Source organism: Elgaria multicarinata, chromosome 4, assembly GCF_023053635.1.
Source record: "Elgaria multicarinata webbii isolate HBS135686 ecotype San Diego chromosome 4, rElgMul1.1.pri, whole genome shotgun sequence".
In the NCBI taxonomy this organism is placed as follows: domain Eukaryota; kingdom Metazoa; phylum Chordata; class Lepidosauria; order Squamata; family Anguidae; genus Elgaria; species Elgaria multicarinata.
Genome location: NC_086174.1, coordinates 118225782 through 118245096, shown reverse-complemented (window position 1 = coordinate 118245096; position 19315 = coordinate 118225782). Strand labels below are relative to the sequence as shown.

General features: G+C 42.2%; 2 protein-coding genes across 5 annotated transcripts in view; both read right to left on the bottom strand.

Moving 5' to 3' along the window:
- Positions 1-8544, bottom strand: part of LOC134397980 (glutathione S-transferase-like) — a 41358-nt gene extending 32814 nt beyond the window's left edge. Inside the window, exon 1 of one of the 2 annotated variants that reach the window (XM_063125090.1) lies at positions 8462-8544. The gene's annotated coding sequence lies outside the window, so the exon portion shown is untranslated. Of the gene's footprint in view, positions 1-7470; positions 7501-8461 lie in introns of those variants that run through there. The other variant, XM_063125093.1, reaches the window with a different exon arrangement.
- Positions 1056-19252, bottom strand: LOC134397978 (glutathione S-transferase-like). 3 transcript variants are annotated; one of them, XM_063125083.1, is made up of 7 exons: positions 19115-19252; positions 5960-6066; positions 5036-5087; positions 4449-4581; positions 2808-2949; positions 1827-1958; positions 1056-1396 (listed from the first exon to the last, which is right to left on the bottom strand). In XM_063125083.1, the coding sequence occupies exons 2-7, from the start codon at positions 6044-6046 to the stop codon at positions 1277-1279; spliced, it is 666 nt and encodes a 221-aa protein (XP_062981153.1). In that variant the 5' UTR covers positions 6047-6066; positions 19115-19252; the 3' UTR covers positions 1056-1276. The 3 variants fall into 3 exon arrangements, with proteins under 3 accessions (XP_062981153.1, XP_062981156.1, XP_062981155.1); XM_063125086.1 differs by lacking the exon at positions 19115-19252 and adding an exon at positions 8462-8537; XM_063125085.1 differs by lacking the exon at positions 19115-19252 and adding an exon at positions 7014-7118.
- Between the last annotated feature and the right edge of the window lie 63 nt (positions 19253-19315).

The following is a 19315-nucleotide window of genomic DNA, read 5'->3' as shown; positions in this document are numbered from 1 at the left end:
AATGTGCCAGAATGCTATTAATGATAAACTGACATGTAATCTTAAAGTAAGAAGAGGTATAGCAAAAACGAATGAATTTGAGGGGATTTGGAGACAGTTCCTTGTATATGTGTTTTCTAAGGGAAGTGGCAAACTGCCTCCAGAAGAGGTTTTAAGGTTTTGGAAACAGGAATGATCCTGAAGGGAATGGGGAGCACTTTGTTTTCTTTTTTGATTATGTTTATGGATAAAATTATATATGTTAACAGTTAAATAATCAAGTAATTTGTCAAGTATTATGATTTTAATTTAAAAGAAAAAAATATATAAAATAGAAATGTGCCAGAAGGCCATGAAGTGCTGTTTGTGTTCAGCACAGACTGTACCTCTCCTATTTATTAGAGCACCAAGCAGTAAGTCATAGCCTCAGCTCTGCTTCCCTACCCTGATAAGTTGTTTCATTTCTCCTTTTCATTGCCAAAGTACAAAAAGAGCAGAGAATTAAAACCTTTAATTAACTATGCAAGAGTCACATGCTGAACAGATTCTGAACCCGAATTTTAAAAGATCAAGTTTTCTGTGCAGCAGTTTTATCAGAGTTGTTGTCCTGACTTGGCAAGATCCAGTGGAACTGTTTGGAAAACAAATGCAAGCAGCAAGTCTGAAACGGTTGCAACTCTGGATGCTCAGGGCTGAACGTGGAATCTGAGCCCAAACATTTGGGAACAGTTTATTGATGTTTACTTCCCTTGTTTAATGCTGCTCCTCTGGGCGTTGTTGATAAAAATAATTTTAGGAGTTTTATTTTATTTATTTTTCATCTTACAGCTCCATTACACCAGTGTAATAGCCCACTCCACAAGTGCATTGCATACAAAGCACAGAGATGACGCCATCCGTGTCCTGATCTCACAACTCCCCCGCCCCTTAGGAACGGTTTTTCCAGTAATGTGCTTGACCCAGTGGGACCATCACCTTCATGCATGTCACCATCAGAAAGTAGTGTTTCTCCATATGGTCATGGAAGGTCAGACATGGTATAGACAAGCCAAATAAATATTGAACAAAAACACAAATACTGTAGAATGTTTTATTTCATTTTAGTCTAGTGACATACAATATTGTCAAAATTTCCTTGTCAGAAACCTCATCATTTGGCTTCCTATTGTGGTTACAAGGATTTATTTTGGAACTTGTGCCTGCGTGGTTATTGTGACCCCTTACAAGAATTTAAAATAAAAGGCCTAACTTTGCCTGTACATACAATATTGCATTAATCGTGACCCTCAGCCATAATTCAATGGAAAACCTTCATTGCTGCTGCTATAGTTTTCTCATCGGGTGGTGGTTTTCTCTGACTACCAGGCTGTAGAAATTTTTGAATTGTAGGGATGTTGCTTATTCTGGTTTTAAATGCCTAAAAAGAGAGATGAAACAACATTTTAACAGGAACCACCTATGCAAACATAAGTTTTGTTGGACTTTCCTCCTGTGCATTGTTTCCACTTGCAGAATGTCATTTGCACTAGCTGACACACCTAAATACTGCCTGCATGTGTGAATGCCGGATAACGAATTTAGAAGGTAATGCACAATCTCTTGAACAATGTCACATAACATCACCCACTGAATTTTGGTGGCAAGCTGCCAATTCCTTTGCCTCCACCATGCCTCCAAATTCAATAGAGCAGTGGGGGAGACCACAGAAGGGGACAGAGGGGCACATGCAGCCCCCGTGTTGCCCACTTCTGATCTAGCAGCTAACAAGAATTTGATGTATCCAGTGAGCTTTACCACCACTGTGCTGTCTTTTCACATTGAAGTACTTGCCAAAAGGAGTTGCTTACCTTTAAAAGGGGGAATTTAGAGAGAATATCAGCCTTCAGCTCTTCTGTCATTAGAATGCATTCAAGCAATTGAACATCTGCTCTGCTGAGTTGGTTTCCAACCAAAAAGCCTTGTCCATGATCTTTGAGGACCTAGAGAACAGAATGTCCAAAATTGAGGAGATGCGTTTAGAGCACTTCCAGAAATCAACCACCTGAAGAATAGTGCACCCTCACATGGAGAGGAAGTGTATTTGAGCTGACATAACGTGAGTTGACGTAACGTGAGCTACTTATCCATCTTGGACAAAACGAAAATGCAACACTCTGCCAACAGACTGGGTCAGAACTGGAAAGAGCAGGGATCGAAACTGCGTGGGGAGCTTCAGTACTATTATTGCAACAATAAGCAAGGAGGTCAATGTTTTCCTTGTTCACAGCATTTTGTAGTGACTGTTCTTGACAAAATGCATAGTACCGAAGGCCAGTCAGGTAATTTTGGCATCTTGGGTAGTAAATCCCACAAGCACCTCTCCCCGATCCTGGCAGCGAAACTACAACACTAAAAATAGCTTCCTCTTGTGGTGGGCATTTCTGCTGTGGTTCTGCATTGCGAAAGTGTAAACACGCCAGTGGAGAAAAACAGCAGAACACTCGTCCTCTCCCTCTGAGGAGGGTTCCCATTGCTTCTCTGCATGCTTCACTCGCTCATCTTCTTTCAATCAGGAAGGGATGCTGAGATCAGGGACTCTTGAGGAAACCTTACGGGTGTCATTCTCATTCGAAGATATAGCTGAAAAGGTTTTCATTTGAGTCTACCATTTTGGTTTTATTTCAGCAAAAGGTGTCCTCTAGCTATCAGACCTTAAGAACGCAGTGGAATAAGGAAATGATTTCTGATGGATCAAAGAGTAATACCCACATTTACCAATTGCCAACATTAGTTGAGCATAGGGACCTCTTCTCTAATCCGTACGTGGAGTTCCGCCTTTGCTCTCATACCTTTTCAAAGACAGGGAAATATCTGGTTGTGGCTTTTTCCAGGATTGTTGCCAACTCCTTCTCCTTTGTGTCAGCTGGCTTGAAGGGCAGCATCATGATCGGTTCATTCAGATCCATTATACCTTCGCAATACATATCAATGCTGAAAAGAAGAGGATGGTCTCATGACTCTGGAGAGCCATTTAGCATGTAGCAGCATGCTCTGATAAATTAGCAAATGCACAGACTTTGTAAGAATAAAGCTCATTCGTTCTTCCATTATGGAAATGTTCCTTCCACTCAATTTCTGCGATCTGACTACATTGATCTAACCAAACAAAAATAATTATAACCTGAGTGAAAAAAGTATAACTAATCATTTAGTCATTCATCCGAAAACACAACAAATGAACTAACCTGAGGAAAAACACACTTTACTGTGACTTTGCAAACATTAGCACAATATTAAAACAATGAAACCTAAATGCAAAAGAAAGCACCTCTTGACTTGTGTTTTTGGGTAAAGGACTAAATGTTTAGTTATAGTGTTTGATGTCAGCAAAGGATTTTAAAAAGTTTATTCATAATCTGATATGGGTGTTATTGTGTTATTTAGCATTTAATCTTAAGCATATAAGAACATAAGAAATCTTAAGCTGTTTAACGTTTTATCTTTAAGTTGTTGGTTGTCTAATTTGTAGCTTCTGATGAAGGATGTATTTCTGAAATGCCTAGAGCACATCAAAGAAATTATTAAAGATTAAAGAAAAAGATTGTTTCATAACACCAGAGCTTGGCTCTCTTTTTTTCATCGGTTCAGTGGTGCTCTTTTCCTCTCTTTTGTACCAGTATTTGTTTAAAACACCCATAAACAGCCATGAGTATGGAATGATGAGTGCAAAATAAATGCCTTGTATAGAAAAGCCCCCAAAATGTTGAAAGCACTTCAAATACATGTATGACATACAGAATCATTACAACAACCCTGTTGAGTAGATCACCAGGGGATAAAGAAAAATAAAACAATTGGGATGGGGGAATTGCACTGTGGTGTCACAGGCATCATAGGATAAACATGCTCACATGTGTGACACCCCAGCAGAAAAACAGGCACAATAACCCTATCACTGGGAAAAGTCCACTTTTCTTGGAAAGAACCATTTATCCCATAATAGTGGTACCTCCTGGGAGGACATCGTTTGACCAATTTCCGGAAGCAACACATTGGCAGGAAAGGTCCTTATTTCTGTGGACAGACATGCAACAAAAATGAATGGGGCGTCTTCCCAGGTAAATGTGTATAAAAGTGCAGCCTTATTTGCTATGGCTTCTTTTCAGTAAAGAGTAACCTCCAAAGGAAAAGAAATAAGTAAGTGTATTCATGTAATATGGGAGGCAAAAGAAAACCTTGGGAAAGGGGCATTAAACTTCTGAGATCCAGATCATAAATCCACATTTATATCTAAAGAACCAGTCTCCATGAAGTCTACTGTGATTGAGTAAATATTGCTCCACCCTGCACCCTTTTGTCCTAGCTGGCAGTGTGCTGAAATATGCTGACTCATAGCAAATCATACGTTAAACTGCAGATTTCGTCTCCTATCATGTACAGCAAACAGCAGTATGCATTTAGTCACTAGAATGTTAGAAATGTTACTGTACAATGCTCTCTGCTTGGAGTCCTTCCCACAGAGATTATGTTTTGCTGCGATGTAGTTGAGAATAGCTCGACTCTGCACCATCTTCATCCCATCAATCTCCACCATGGGCACTTGCTGATAGAGCAGGCATCCATCTGGTGAAAGGAAGAGGACAAATCAATTTGTTTATTTTCCCAAATTCCATGACAGGGAATTTCAGGGAACACAAGTCATGCTTTGAATTTTCTTTTACACTGTGGTGTTGAGTTTTTCTCCCAAATCAAAAGACAAGGGGCATTTTTGCAGAAAATAAGAAAGGAACAAATGAATTTTCTATATTATTTAAAGTTTACATTTTAAATTGTTTCTGCTCCAGAGTTAAAAAAAAACCCAAAAAACCTTCCCCTAAAAATACAGAGATGAATGTAATGTGTATAAGGATTCTGTGTACATTTAGGAATTTGTCTCTTCTTTCAAAGCACGTAAAATAACCAAATGACAACTGTGCATTCACAGACAAACAAACAAAGAATGAATATAATTCTGAATCCTATATATAGTCACAATCCCAAAAACAGACACCTGAAAACATTCAAGGTTCATACTCACCCTTCTTTAACTTTTCTAGGTCTTCCTTTGATTGAATGAGTTGTTCTTCAAACTAGCAATCAAAAGAGACAAAACAGTTCAAGGATCTCTTGAGGAAACAAGACAAAAAGTTGCTAATTAATCTTTGCACAGTTAGTTTTGGGATTATTGGGGAAGGGAGACCACCAGGTTGGGTGTGGGATACAATGTGCTACAAAAAGCGTAACAAACTGAAAATAAAAGATTTCGCTCCCAATAGCTCCGGCTATTGGGAGGTATAGAAATGTAATTAATAAATAATAAATTAATAAGTGATATATAAATACAGTTTTGTGTCTGAACAAATAAGGTATAAAAGAGTTCATGTCCCGGTTCCCCTGCTCCCAAGGGCAAAGCCTGTCAGGTTATTTTGGCACCCAAGGTAGAAAATCCAACAACTACTTCTTCCTGTGAGTAAAAATACAAATTCACCACCACCACGTTTATATCCCTCCTTTCCTCCAAGTTGCTCAAGGCCATGTACATAGTTCTCCCTCCTCCATTTGATCCTCACAACAGCCCTGTGAGATAATTTAGCCTGGGAGATAATAATGATTGGCCCAAGGTCGCCTAATGAAATGAACTTCTTGGCTGAGTGGGGATTTGAATTTGGGTCTCCCTGGTCCTAGTCCAACACTCTCACCAATACACCACAATGTCTCTCATGAAATAACTAGCAATTTGCTACCCTTTTGTAACAGCCAAAATTAGCAGCCTGGGGTAGCCCCCTTAATCTTACCCAGCCCTTGAAGCAGAGGTGTAACAAAAACTGGACAAACTGGTGTGAAACTATAACCTTGCTCTCCAATCATGAGATATTGGAATTATCTATACATCAAAATAAGCCACTGTCCAAGAAGGATTGTCAGGTAAATATGATTGATTAGAAATTGTTTGAAGACAAACCTCAACCCCAGCTGCAGCTAAAAGCCACCTTATGGTTTCCATTCGGCCTCTTCCATTGAAGTAGTGAAGCTTTGGTTTCCCAGCCATGTTTCCTAGTGCTTAAATTCCTGTTATGACAAATAAAAAAAGGTCATTTTTCAGAAAGACAGAGTGCAGAAAAACCGTGGCAGGCAGAGCAGAACATTCTTTCAACTGCTCCTTTGTTATTTGATATTCAGGGCAGCTCGTTTAAAACAAAAAACAAAAACACCCATACACCCCCATTTCATAATCATGAGGCATAAACAGATGTGGCACTTAGTAAGCGGATAAAGTAGTAAACAAAGAAAAAATAAAAATGCATGAATATTTAGTCCCGTGGCTTTTGTTGTTTGTTGAGCAACAAGAGAGTGTTTCTTCCCAAGCCCTTCATCCAATTACCTCACAAAGATGCTCTCTTCTCTCAACCAATTTGCCCAAATATCTATCATCTGCAAAGTTCTGGTATAATAATAATAATATTAATAATAATAATAATTAATAATTAATGACATGCCTGCTCCATGAAACTAAAACTTTCAGATGTTTTCCTGGCCCCTCTTAAAATTGGAATACAGTTTGCAGCTTTTTTAATCTCTGCTTCACATGGCCAAAACAAAGAATACTTTAAATGTGTGCCTAGCAGCTATATCTTTTTTTCCATTTTCACTCACGCCCAGGTGCCGGGCTCCCAGTCCACATCAGCAACCTAGTGTTTTTAGTCAGCTTTAAATTTTATGTGCTAGAGTAAATATAGAAAGCTGCTAGATACACATTTAAAGTAAGGTCTGTTTTAGCCCACAGGGAACAGATGGTTACCAATTATTTATTTATTTATTATATTCCTATCATGTCTTTTCCTCCAAAGAGTCCAAAGCAGCAAACATAACCCTTCCCCTCTCCATTTTATCCTCACCACAACAACCCTGTGAGGTAGGTTAGGCTGAGAGTCAATGACTGGCCCAAAGTCACCCAGTGAGCTTCCATGGTTGATTGGGGACTTAAACCCTGGTATCTCCAGACCTTGCATACTAACCTCCTGGAAGTCCTGAACAACGGCAAGTTCTTCTCAAGCATAAGACTGAACTTGTGTGGCCTCAAGTTATAAAACCACAAAGCTCCACCTTCGGAGAGGAAAGAACAGCCCATCTGGAGTGGAAACTTTCTATAGCAAGCAAAGGGCGAAACTACTGTGCTCTAATCTAGTTTTCTGCAAGTGCCTTTTCACCTACAGCAGAGCTGACTTGCAAATTAATCAACCGTGGGAAAGGCTCTCTTCCGTACATGCCATGATGCCTCAAGGTAGCAGAAGCCCAAGCAGCTGTATTTAGGGCAGAAGTCCACATTCATGTTTTTAGGATAATCACCTCATCAATCCACTTGTATCAGCAAGCTGGTGGCAGCTGCCGTCTCTGGCTGCGGCAGTTAGAACAGATGGGCAAAGGCCTCATACACAAAACTGCCCTGCTGGTGGCGCCCACCTTTGAGGTAAGAGGTTCCAGTGAATAGATCTCTTGGATGATTTATTTTTAACCTGCCTTTCTGCCCAAAAATGCTGTTCAAGACAGCCATTACTGAAATCTGGATTAAAAACAATCTTAATTAAAACATTACTTCAAAACAAACAGGTTAAGGATGCCACAATAAAAGAAATAAACTGCCACAGCCAATTAAAATAATAATAAAAACCTCAGCAACAGCCCAATTTGTATACGTCAAAGACCTGCCTGAACAAAATCAGCCTTGCCTGCCAGCAAGACGGAACCACCCTTGGCAGTGCAAAACCTAATTTACAGTGGCATGCAAAACAGCAGGTTCTGGTTTCGGTCCCAGAAGACTAAATTAGACAATACTGTAACGGACCTCAAGTTCCTAGATATGTAATTAGATCCAAACAGGGTGAGATTAACACAAATTGATAAATTAAAAGAAAGGCAAGTGCAGAATTCAAGTAATAAAGGAAGGGGAGTCCAAAAACCTGTAACACTGATGCAAGAATAAAGGAATGCTTCCAGCATGTAAACAAATTCAGTTTCAACAAATGGTAACAGTATCACAGTAAGTCTGTTGTGGTCCTGCCCCTCCTTTCCCCATCCTCTGGAGGGTCCCTTCAGAAAACACAACCCCCCAAAGTCCTGTTTCCTTCTTCAGCCATGCCTGACACAATACAGACCCTTCATTCTCTCAGGAACGGATGCTTCTTTTATTCACAGCAAGTGGTCTCTTTCTCTTATTAGATATGCTAAGCTTAGCCTTAGGCTCTTTCCTGTGCTTCTGCCCTATTTCTTCCTTGGTTTTCTTCTTTCTCTCATGAAGACTTTCTTTAATGTCTCTCTCCATCAGCCATGACTCCTTCTTCTCTGGGCTCTTCCCTCACTCCCCCTCCCATCAAATCCACTGTCAACTTTCTTTTTCTGTTACTTGGCAACGTGCTCCCTTATCCCAGCCCTGCTGAACCTACCTGATACTTCCAGCTCCTTCTACAATACCTTTTGCGTGGAGCTGCTAACATGCACCCGGAGTCTGTTTGTTCTAGCCCGGGATTGTCCTCTTGCTAGCTCTCTGGACGGTTCACTGCTTTGAGTTAGCTGTTTGGTTGGGTGATTCCCTGCTTCAGCTGCAGCTCTGTAATTACCATGGAAGTAAACACTAATTTTCCATGCCAATCAGTGGAGGCTGGTGGCTTCGATTTTGGTGAGGCTGTGAATCCATTTCAGCCAGAACTGTAAAGGATCATACATAACACTAACCCATTGTTTATTTAACCCATGGTTTGTTGCCCTATTTACCTAGGGTTTGCGTGGCAGAGTATTGAACAAACTGTGGGCTGTTTTCTCAATTCCTTTGCATGCTTCGTTAGTGAAGGTTCATGCACAAATCACGACAACCCAGAATTCAACAACAGGAGTTAGCGTTAGTTGTGAAGCAGGTTGTTGTGAAACTTTAAAGTATGTATATTAATGAATGAGTATTGAATAATTTCTTTCAATGTTATGTAATTTCAGACACAATTATTGATAAAAAAATCTCCATCAGGCTTGGCTCTGGAAGCCTGATTTTCCTTTTGAAATCTCCTTTGACTTTTGATTCATGAATTGCTGTGATAGCTGAAAAAAACTATAATTGAGTGTCATGTTGTATCTTCTATCATTAAAATAAGTTTCAGAATCTGTACAGATTACATTGCCTTTTTGTTTTTACCCTTTTATGGGGGTAAAAAAAAAATTAAATTTATTTGAAGCCTGCTCAGAGTTGTCCTGAGGAAAGGTGGCAACTACTGGTCAGGGTTACCCTTTTCTGCACTTTCCTAAGCTGTACCATGTCTTTCTTTTTTGTGGGGAAGTGGGGGGGGGGGAGATGTGGCAACTTGAACTTTACACAGTATTTCCAAAAGTGGTTGTACTATGGAGATGAATACTAAGTGAATAGTACTGGAATTTTGGCATGAAGATCTTCATGGGATCAACCAATCAGATTGCACCTTTTGAATCAGTTCTTGTTTTTCTGCCATTGCCATAGCAACCTCCATCAGTTCTTTGAGCTAAGAGGAAGGAAGTCGCCAAGGAAGTCTCCAGCATCCAAGCTCAACTCCCCATCCAGCAGTTGCTGAAGGAGCCCACCATTTCTCGACCCAGCCAAAAACATTCCCACATGTTTATAGGGAGGGAGGGAGGGAGAGACTTGACCCATGGCTGCTATTTTTGGACAGCAGCCCTGGGTTGTTCCATCCAAAGGAAATCAAGCACTTTTTCAGAGTCGAGAGCTGGGATTGTGCAATTTTGCTCCTTGAGGATATCTATATCTATATCTATATATCTATATCTATATTGTTGTATCAGGGTGGTCGCCTCCATCCTATGGAATTCCCTGCCTTTGGAGGTCAGGTAGCCGCCAACTTTGTATTCCTAACCGCACCTCCTGAAAACATTGTTCCAGGAAGCCTTCGTTTAATGTCCACCCACGGTTTTATTTGCACTTTGTTTCTTTCTTTTTTTTTTTAAATGTACTTTTAATGTGTTTTTATTCTGTTTTTATTCTTTTATTTTATCTTGCCCACTGCTCCAAAATTCTTGAATGGGGAATGGTATATAAATATTGTAAATAAATAAATACATCTTAAGGTCGAACAAGGAAGCCCCTGACTTAGAGGCTTGAGCGACATCACTGCACCTGATCTAGCGGCAGAGGGGGGCTCGCTTTAGTGAACTTTTGCACCCAGGTGCGGTGGCTCCAAATATGAGGAGGGCCCAGTGTAAAGTTCTCTTTAGTGTGGCATTTGGGAGCCTCTTTCGTAACAGGATAAGAGCAAGCATGTGAAAATTAAACATCTTTAAATTTGCAATTTCACAGATTTAAGAAGCATTTTGGTGTTATCCTATACTCGCTTATCAGGGAATACGTCCCACTGAACTCAATGGGGTTTAGTTCTGAGCATACATGTATAGGAGTGCACTGTGTGGGTGCAATAAGCAGTAAATAAGGCTACAATCCAGTACACACTTACCTGGAAGGAAGCCCTATTGAACTCAATAAGACTTTCTTTTAACTCATTTCTGACATGCATTGAATTTCACAGTAAAGCCCACAATCAAAACCGTTACAAAGTGTGGACAGGTATGATCCAGTAGACACTGTTTATGTGGATTTCGAGTAGGCCTTTGACAAAGTTAGGACTTTGCAAACTTAGCAGCAATGGGATAAGAGCAGAGCTCCTCTTATGGATCATTAGCTGGTTTAAACAGAAAGCAAAGAGTACGAATGAATAGTCGGTTCTTGCAGAGGGGGAATGGAAACAATGGGGTGTCACAAGGATCTGTATTAAAACTGGTACTTTTTAGTTTGTTCATAACTTGTTAGAGGTGAGCAGTTGTGATGATCAGTGAGGTAGCTACATTTGCTGCTGGTACCAAATTATTTAGGGTGGTTAAAACAAAAAGGCAGTCCAAAAGGATCTCTCCAAACTGTATGAATGGGCAGCAAAATGGCAAATGCAGTTCAATGTGAGCAAGTGTATATTATTATTATTATTATTATTATTATTATTATTATTATTATTATTACATTTATATCCCGCCTTTTTTCCTCCAAGGAACCCAAGGTGGCATACATAATCCTCCACTCCATTTTATCCTCACAACAACAACCCTGTGAGGTAGGTTGGGCTGAGAATCTGTGACTGGCCCAAAGTCACCCAGTGAGCTTCCATGGACGAATGGGGACTAGAACCCAGATCTCCCAGCTTCCAGTCCAACGCCTTAGCCGCTACACCACATTGGCCCACACTGCATGTTAGGGCAAAAAGCAGTGACTGACCAATAAAGTGATCTGGGGATCAGTTGGTAAAACTGCTGTGAAAAAGTCAAATTCTATCGGGCACAATTAAAGCTTTTCCACATGAGGTATTTGTTATGTGCTCATCATTCCCTACTCACAGTTGCTTACAGGTTCTTTATGATTTTGTATACCTCCAGTTTTGCTTCTGTTTCTGAGGTTCTTTTAGAGCAGGGGAAATAGGGTGTTATTTGTGAAGGAGAAAGAAAGCCTGATTTCCTCTTGTATATTTGCTCTGTCCTGAATACCACAGTGCCACCTAGAAGTTATGTAGCAGAAAAAAAGAAAAGAAAATGCTCCTCGTGTAGTGCTCATAACTCAATTCTCCGATGACACCAAAAGTAGATGCAGCTGATTCACAGCCTCATGTAGAAAAGCCCTTTGTATGTTCTTTATGGCTCTTGTGTTCTTATATGTTTTTCTATGCAATAAGCAAAGCCTCTAACAGTGCAATTGAATATTTGACTACTCTGAAATAAGGCCGACTGAGTTCATTGGCACTTACTCCCAATTAGGGGTGTGATCCGCTTCGCTTAGAATCGGAGAAGCAACAGCGAATTGGGGTGATCCGCCTCCGCCTGAGGCGGAGGAGAAGCAAATCAGGGGGCTGGAGAAGCATGGCGAAGAGAGGTGACCATAAGCGGAGCGTTCCTCTTTTTGCGGAGCGCTCCGCCCACCATTTTGGATCTTTTCGCCCATAGGATTGCATTGCGGAAAAGATTAATGTGGTTGTTGTTATTATTATTATTGCTATTAATATTAATTAGTACTGCTATTATTAATGTTATTATTTTGTTGTTTTTTAATAATGGCTGTGATCACAATGCAGTCAATCAATTCTTAAGCAAGGCTCACAAAGCTTTACTCTTATCCTCCTAGCCTCCTAGTTATGGGATGCAAAAGAAAAGGCATCTCTCTGTGCTGCTCCCGCCTCACAGGGATGGTTTGTATTACTGGCTTTGAAACAATCCTTGGCTCACTTCGTTGTGCCCCCAGAAATGTCTGCTCCATGCCTGTTTTCCCACCTCCACCTGGGTGCTGTTGTTTTGGAGTATCTGCTGGGACTGACTTCCCCATAGATCTATGGCATATCTCTGCCTGCCTCTCTGCCCGCCTGGTGCCTGGGAGCTGTACTACATGATGGGCTTTGTGGTTCAACTCCACAAGCCTCTGGCATGCTTGCTCCCAGTGTGGCCTGTCCTCCTCTGTGCCCGCCTCGCAGGGATGGTTTCTGTGTGTCTTTCTTTGACTCAGGGGATAAGTCCTTCCTGCGCTCACTTAGACTTTTTGAAGTTCCAAATAAATTTTTCAAGTGTGGAAGAAGATTCATGTTTAGGTTTATCTACTCCCCAATTCATGGCATGTTGGGATTTCCTTTGAAATGGCCATGAATAAAATAAAGCCCATTGAGCTGTCTGCAGCTTCCCTGAGATACTGGGGTGTCCGATTTTCAAAAATCCCCCCAAAATCAGAGGAGGCTTGGATTTGCTTGAGGCTTGGCATGCATGTGTATACCTGCATCAGGTGTCATGGTGCCTAATTTGACATTTCTAATGTGAAAATTGACGGAGTTCTAGCATGGGACTTGAATTGGGGTGAGTTAAAAGGTTAAACCCCCGCCAAAAATCACGGGATGATGGGATTTGCTTGAAACTTGCCATGAATGTGGATCTGGATGGCATCTGTGAGGGTGCCCACTTCAAAGTTTTTTATCTGTCAAAATGTTGGAGAAAATCCCATGTCTGAAAATGGGGTGTCCGATTTTCAAAAATCCCCCCAAAATCAGGGGAGGCTTGGATTTGCTTAAGGCTTGGCATGCATGTGCATACATGCATCAGGTGTCATGGTGCCTAATTTGACATTTCTAATGTAAAAATTGATGGAGATATCAAAAGGGGTGTGAATTGGGGTTAGGGGTGATGCTTTAGAGGTTAAAGCCCCGCCAAAAATCAGGGGATTATGGGATTTGCTTGAAACTTGCCATGAATGTGGATCTAGATGGCATCTGTGAGGGTGCCTGCTTCCAAGTTTTTATATGTCAAAATGTCAGAGTAAATCCCATGTCTGAAAATGGGGTGTCCAATTTTCAAAAATTCCCCGAAAATCAGGGGATGCTTGGATTTGCTTGAGGTTTGGCATGCATGTGTATACATAGATAACCTATCATGGTGCCAAGTTTGAGGTTTCTAACATTAACAGAAAAAAAGTTGTAGGCTTTTTGGATTTCAATGCAAGTCTATGGGGGGGGAAAGCGGAGCTCCGATCCGGAGCTTTGCAACGAACTGGAGCGGACTATAGGCGGATCGGAGTGGAACGGAGTGGATCCAATCCAGAAGTTGCGAATCTGGAAGAGAAGCGGATCGGGGGGGGTGTCCGTGCACACCCCTACTCCCAATGTGTGATTAGAACTGCAGCCCAAGGAGGTGTTCCATAGAAAAATAGCATATTTCCTGTTGATGTCACAATAAACCCACATTTTAGTAAGTTTACACTGGCGTGATGACAAAAAGTTTATCTGATATGTTACATTCCTGAAGATAAATGTCTTATCATGTCAAGGGAACTGTCACAATTTAAAATAGTCAGCAGATAAAATTCTCCTCCCCTTTCCAAAATCAATAGCAGATACTGCATTTGTTCAACAGTTAAATTTTAACCCACCGATTAAAAGCTGCTTGGTCATACTCACTATATGACTTCAAGGCCAGAGAAATTGCAGCTTCAGCTAGCCTCCCACCTCTCTGGACTAGTGTACCTGTATGATGCAAGGACTGCAAGCATCTCTTTGTTGCATCCACTCATTGTGTTTTTAGGTGTACACTTAAAAATGCCAAATGCTCTGAAGTTTTAATACAAGTGCATGGAAGAATAAAGCAGTGTGAGATCCCACAGTAACAATATTTCGCTAGTGTACAGCAGTTTATTAACGCAATTAATGCAGCAATGAAAGAAAAATACAAGAATTAGGGTATTCAAGCATGAGGGCAATTGCAATGACTAAACAGTGGATGGAGGTACAGCAGAAAACAAGACAAAAGTGAAGCAGAAACTAAAACTGAAGAGATCCCAAAGATGCACCAATTTGCAAATGTGCAGGATTTGGTTTTACTCCCTTTAGTTTTCTCAACGATGCACAACAGCGAATTAACGTGATAGTGAATTTCTCTGTTTTGTAGGCTTTTGATAAATGGCCTGCAGAAGGGAGAGCAACTGTTTCGTTGGAGAAGAGTGACTGGAATGAGCACCAAAGGGGGAAAATACAGATCTTGACCTGTATCCACCCAACCTTCAAATGATGGGAAAAGGGAACAGGGGGGTGGGGCACGACTCCTTGACTGAGGACAAAAAAGGATGGCACCACCCCTGCGGCACACCCATCTGTAAAGCAAGGAAGGGCCCCCTCTGGTTTGCCCCCTCTCATCCTTGCTGCTATCACCCTCCTGAGGCCCCCAGGTCCCAGAAGCCACCAGAAAAGAACACCAGAATTCTGGTGCCGTAACCCTGGATTTAGCACTGACCCAAGGGGCAAGAAGATAGCAGCACAAGCAGTTGAGGTAAAAGGGGTTTATTTACAATTAAGGGTACTGGTGTGGGAAGAATAAAAGAAACGTAAGACGTACATGCAGGCAGGCATAACATAGGAAACCCAGAAACCTAGAAACAATATCACCTAGCTAGACTATCTACTTACTCTGGGGGGGGGGGGGGCTGCTGTAAGGGAGAGCTTGCTGATGAAAGGGGAGGGTGGGGCGGTTCTCCTCCTCCACGCCTTTCAAACCAAGGGGCTGAGCCGGTGTAATATACTTTTGTTGCTCCAACCCTACCTCCCCCTCCTTGCCCACAGCTCCCTTATTTTTAAAGATAAATAGATGAAACTTGGGACCCTGAGAGCTTTTAAGTAGGGCTTTGGGTATGCCAAGCTTGAATCAGATCAGTCCATCCCTTGATTTTTTTTAGGATTTTTAAAAAATTTTCCCCTTAAGCCATTGTCCTGATGGTTTTTAAATTTTTTCCCCTTAAGCACTGTCCTGATGGCTAGTGCCCAATCCTTCAGAAGTGTTTTGTGTTATCCTCGGTTGTCCACCAATGCGAAATTCCACTTGTTTGCATCTGTGGAGGATCAGTTTTCCTTTACTTTGATAATGTTGAAAAATGTGTAAAATGAGACCTCTGAAAGTTTCAGGCTTGCAACACAACGTGCAAGATTGGAATGAGGGTGAGATAGTGCATCTTGTTGACTTCTCAGACAAATGGCTAGGAATAAAACCTTTATGTCTCGACGTGGATTGCTCCTATGAAAAAATTGTTAATGATTTTTTGTAGCAAATTTTATGCTCTTTAATTTTGTATTGAGACATCTTTTCTGTGAGATTACAAATAATAGAGTTATTGTGCAAATCCTGGATTTTGGACGCCATTTTCCAAGATGGCGGCCGTTACGAAGATTTCTCAAGATGCCCCTATATCTCATTTTAATCTACATGGTCATAAATGCCACCATACCAGATTTAACACTTGTATCACAATGTGCACGATTTGGCCAGAAATTGTCGTTAAGCCGCTCTACTAATTATGGATTGTGTACATAAAAAGTAAAAGTCAGATACATGAAATAAAAAATGCCCCCCCTACAGTCATATCACAGAGCACAGCTGACTCCATGGACTGAACCAGAAAAATCATGGATCTGCCACTTGTGGGTGCCTCTTCAGCTTGAAAACATGGATCTGAGGCACAGATACTCATGATTTGTAAATGGAACACACACACCCTCAAACCACAATTAAATTACAGGATACATCTGCCTCCATGGTCTGCACCATAAAAATCACAGCTCTGGCATGTGTGGGAGCCACCATGGTGCCAAAATATGGATCCCAGGCACGAATCTTCCTAATTTTTACAATTTAAATCTTCCAATCTTCCATTCAGTCTCAAAGCCATATGCCTTTGTAACCTTAAGTAAGGGATCTGGGTGAGGCACCGGGACTTAGTATGCAAAGGACTCAGATGACGCTGACCATGTCCTGCTTTGATTGCAGTTGTTCCTCCCCCCCTTAGCGACATATTTTAGTGCGCGGAAAGTCTGGTACTTCCAGCAACGTGAAAGCACCCGCTCAAACTTAAACGTGTATTTTCATCCATCTTTTTCAATCCGATATTTGGTGGGCGTATTTTCAAGGAGCAGTATTGCTGTCAAAAGTGTGTTCAAGGGGTGGTATTGATGACGAAAGACAAGGGCGTGCCTTTTCTTCAGCAGGTGTTTTTAAATTCAAATTCAAATCTTTTTCTCCTGCTGCTTCCTGGCTGCTGAGTTGAATGAAAGAATGGTCTATTGTACTTTCGCTCCTCCACCTTTGCTTCATGGCTTGCTTTGGGGACAGGGGGAGTGAGAGGGGGTTGCATTGGTAACATCATAGAGGGGGATCTGTATACCTTCTAACCCCCTCCGCTTTCCCTCTTGATTGGAAGTGCGTGACAAGGGGAACACAAACCAAATTTGAGTCAGATTTGGTCTTCCCTTTTTTATTTTTATGATTTTTTAAATTTCCTCCCTCAAACTTTTTGGAGCTTATAGTCCAGCTTTGATCATGCAAAGCTGTGCATCTTCAAGTTCATAAACTACAGATCTGCTGGTTCCCTTACTCAAAAGTAAACCCCATTGATTTCAATTACTAAAGTCACATGCAGGCTTACCTTTGAGTAAACCCCATTGAACAGAGAGAGACTTACTTCTGAGTAAACACATATAGAACTGATTTTAATAGTGTGGTCACTTAGAAGCTTTCTTTTTAATGTCTTTAAACAGCAAACTGGAAAGAAGTGCTCTGCAACCCCATGCTTACTTCTGCGGTCTTACTTCTGTTTACTCAGAAGTAAGTCTCTCTCTGTTCAATGGAGTTTACACAAAGGTAAGCCTGAATCTGACTTTAGTATGTTCATGCTCCAAAGCCTCCAGGCAGGGTGAGGGGAACAGCCATAGCTTAGGTAACAAGGAATAACCACATAGGGAGGGAGGGCATGGTGTCCAGCTACCACCAACCAATGAACTGTAGGGGAAGGCACAAAGGAGATCTGGGGGGATGTGTTATTCTCAATGGAAGAACAGCGATATGCTGGTGCGCAGGAGAGGAGAGGTATAAAGATGAATGGAATGTAAAAGCGCAAAAGTGTAAGTTGATCAGGCTTTCACACGCTATGTAAACGAGGGCGGATAATTCGAGGGAGAACCAGGGCAAACGTGCAGGTGTGATGGAGCTCCAAGTCTCAGCACCTTTAAGGCTGGCAGAAAACCAGCCACAAAGGCTGTCCTCTGGAGTTGAGAGAGCAATGATGGAGAAAAATGTCACATGTTGAATTCCTGACTGCTATGCAGCGATAGTATAGGAGTCTTTCCTAACCCTCAGGTTCTTTGTCTTTACTGAATGGAAGCTTGTGGTGCACTGAAGCCGGTATGGGCTTTGGGGCTAATAATGAGTAGAAATCAACCCTCCCTGTAGCTTGTCTTTCTTATTGGACTCCCCTGATGTACAACGAATCCAAGCATGGTGGACCTTGTTTATTTCATCATACCATTTCTCCGCTCCACTTTTTCTAGCCATACCTGGCAAAAAGCCACTCCACATTTGCATGTACTTGCCAGCCACTCAGTGCTCCTGTCTGCATGCTTTTGGCTTTGGAAATTCCTCTTTCTGCTTGTTTTCTCAGCTAGTTTCATCCTTCTTACATTCATTTTGGTCTTTTCAGATTCTACTCAACAAAACCCCTCTTTTCCTGTATCTATTAGGGGTGTGCATGGACCCCCCAATCCGCTTCGTGGCCCGATCCGGAAAATCTGGATCAGGCCCGATCCTCTTCACGCCACTTTGCCCGTCTCCCGCTCCGCTCTGAGGAGCGAGAACCGGCTTTGCCGCCGTCGCTATATGGACGGCAGCAGCAGCGGTGCAAAACAAGCCAACCCCCCCCCCCTTACCTGCATCCGTCACGGGCTTCAATTGAGGCCCCGGTTGAAGCCGGAAGAGGCCTCAGCCTTCACTTCCGCCTTCAACCGGGGCCTCAATTGAAGCCTGTGACAGAGGCAGGTAAGCGTCCCTCCTCCCTGCTCCCTTACCTGGCGCTGGCACCGCCACCGCTGCATGGATGGCGGTGCCGGAAGAGGCCTCGGCCTTCACTTCCGCCTTCAACCAAGGCCTCAATTGAAGCCTGCGATGGAGGCAGGTAAGAGTCCCTCCTCCCTGCTCCCTTACCTGGCAACAGCGCTGGCAGTGCCAGTTGAGTCCCCCTCCCCCCCACTTACCTGCAGGCGAAGCTCCGGATTGAGGCGATACTCTTCGCCTGGATCCGCAGCCCCCCTGACTCTCTTCGCCTCCGCCTTTTCGGGAGGCGAATTAGGCCGCCTAGCTCCTGCTTCTCTGAACCGAAGAGAAGCAGAGCACATCCCTAGTATCTATACTGCAAGTGAGCAAATGCAGAGAATGGTGGAGAACAGAGTTATACAACCGCTTAGTTCCTCACTCTCTCTTTTTCCCCAGCTCCATTTTTATGACACTAAACAGCCTCTGCAGTACCTTTCCTCCGAGCTTCCAACCCTCTGGAATGTTATTTCAGCTTGCTTTAATTTCTAAACTCCCCTATGGTCTCTTTCCCCCCACCTCCACTGGAAGTAAGGGGCGATTGAATGACGTTCAATGTGTATTCAACTGCATAAAAATGCAAATGGGCGTATTTGTTCAACTATCCCTATTTCAAACTACTCCCAAATGGCAGAGTATATAAATAACCTCACAATTGAATTTTACTACTTACCTCAAGACCAGCTTCCAGTTCAGGAGTCTAAGCAAAGAGGACACTTTTGGACTCTCCTAATGGAAAGCTCAACTCCTGTGGCTGAGTAATTTAAACAGTTTTGTCTGACCAGCCGACAAATATCCGAACCCGTCTCTTCCCCCGAGCCTGGAATGGGGAGGGGGGAGGTCTCTTCAGTGTCAGTGGGCAGGACAGCATTCT

Coding starts and splice junctions, on each gene's coding strand:
- LOC134397978 (XM_063125083.1), bottom strand. CDS start 6,046: ATGGCTGGGAAACCAAAGCTTCACTACTTCAATGGAAGAGGCCGAATG. Junction 5,088..5,959: donor TAGCTGCAGCTGGGGTTGAG/GTTTGTCTTCAA, acceptor TTTGATTGCTAG/TTTGAAGAACAACTCATTCA. Junction 1,397..1,826: donor CTAAATTCCCCCTTTTAAAG/GTAAGCAACTCC, acceptor CTCTCTTTTTAG/GCATTTAAAACCAGAATAAG.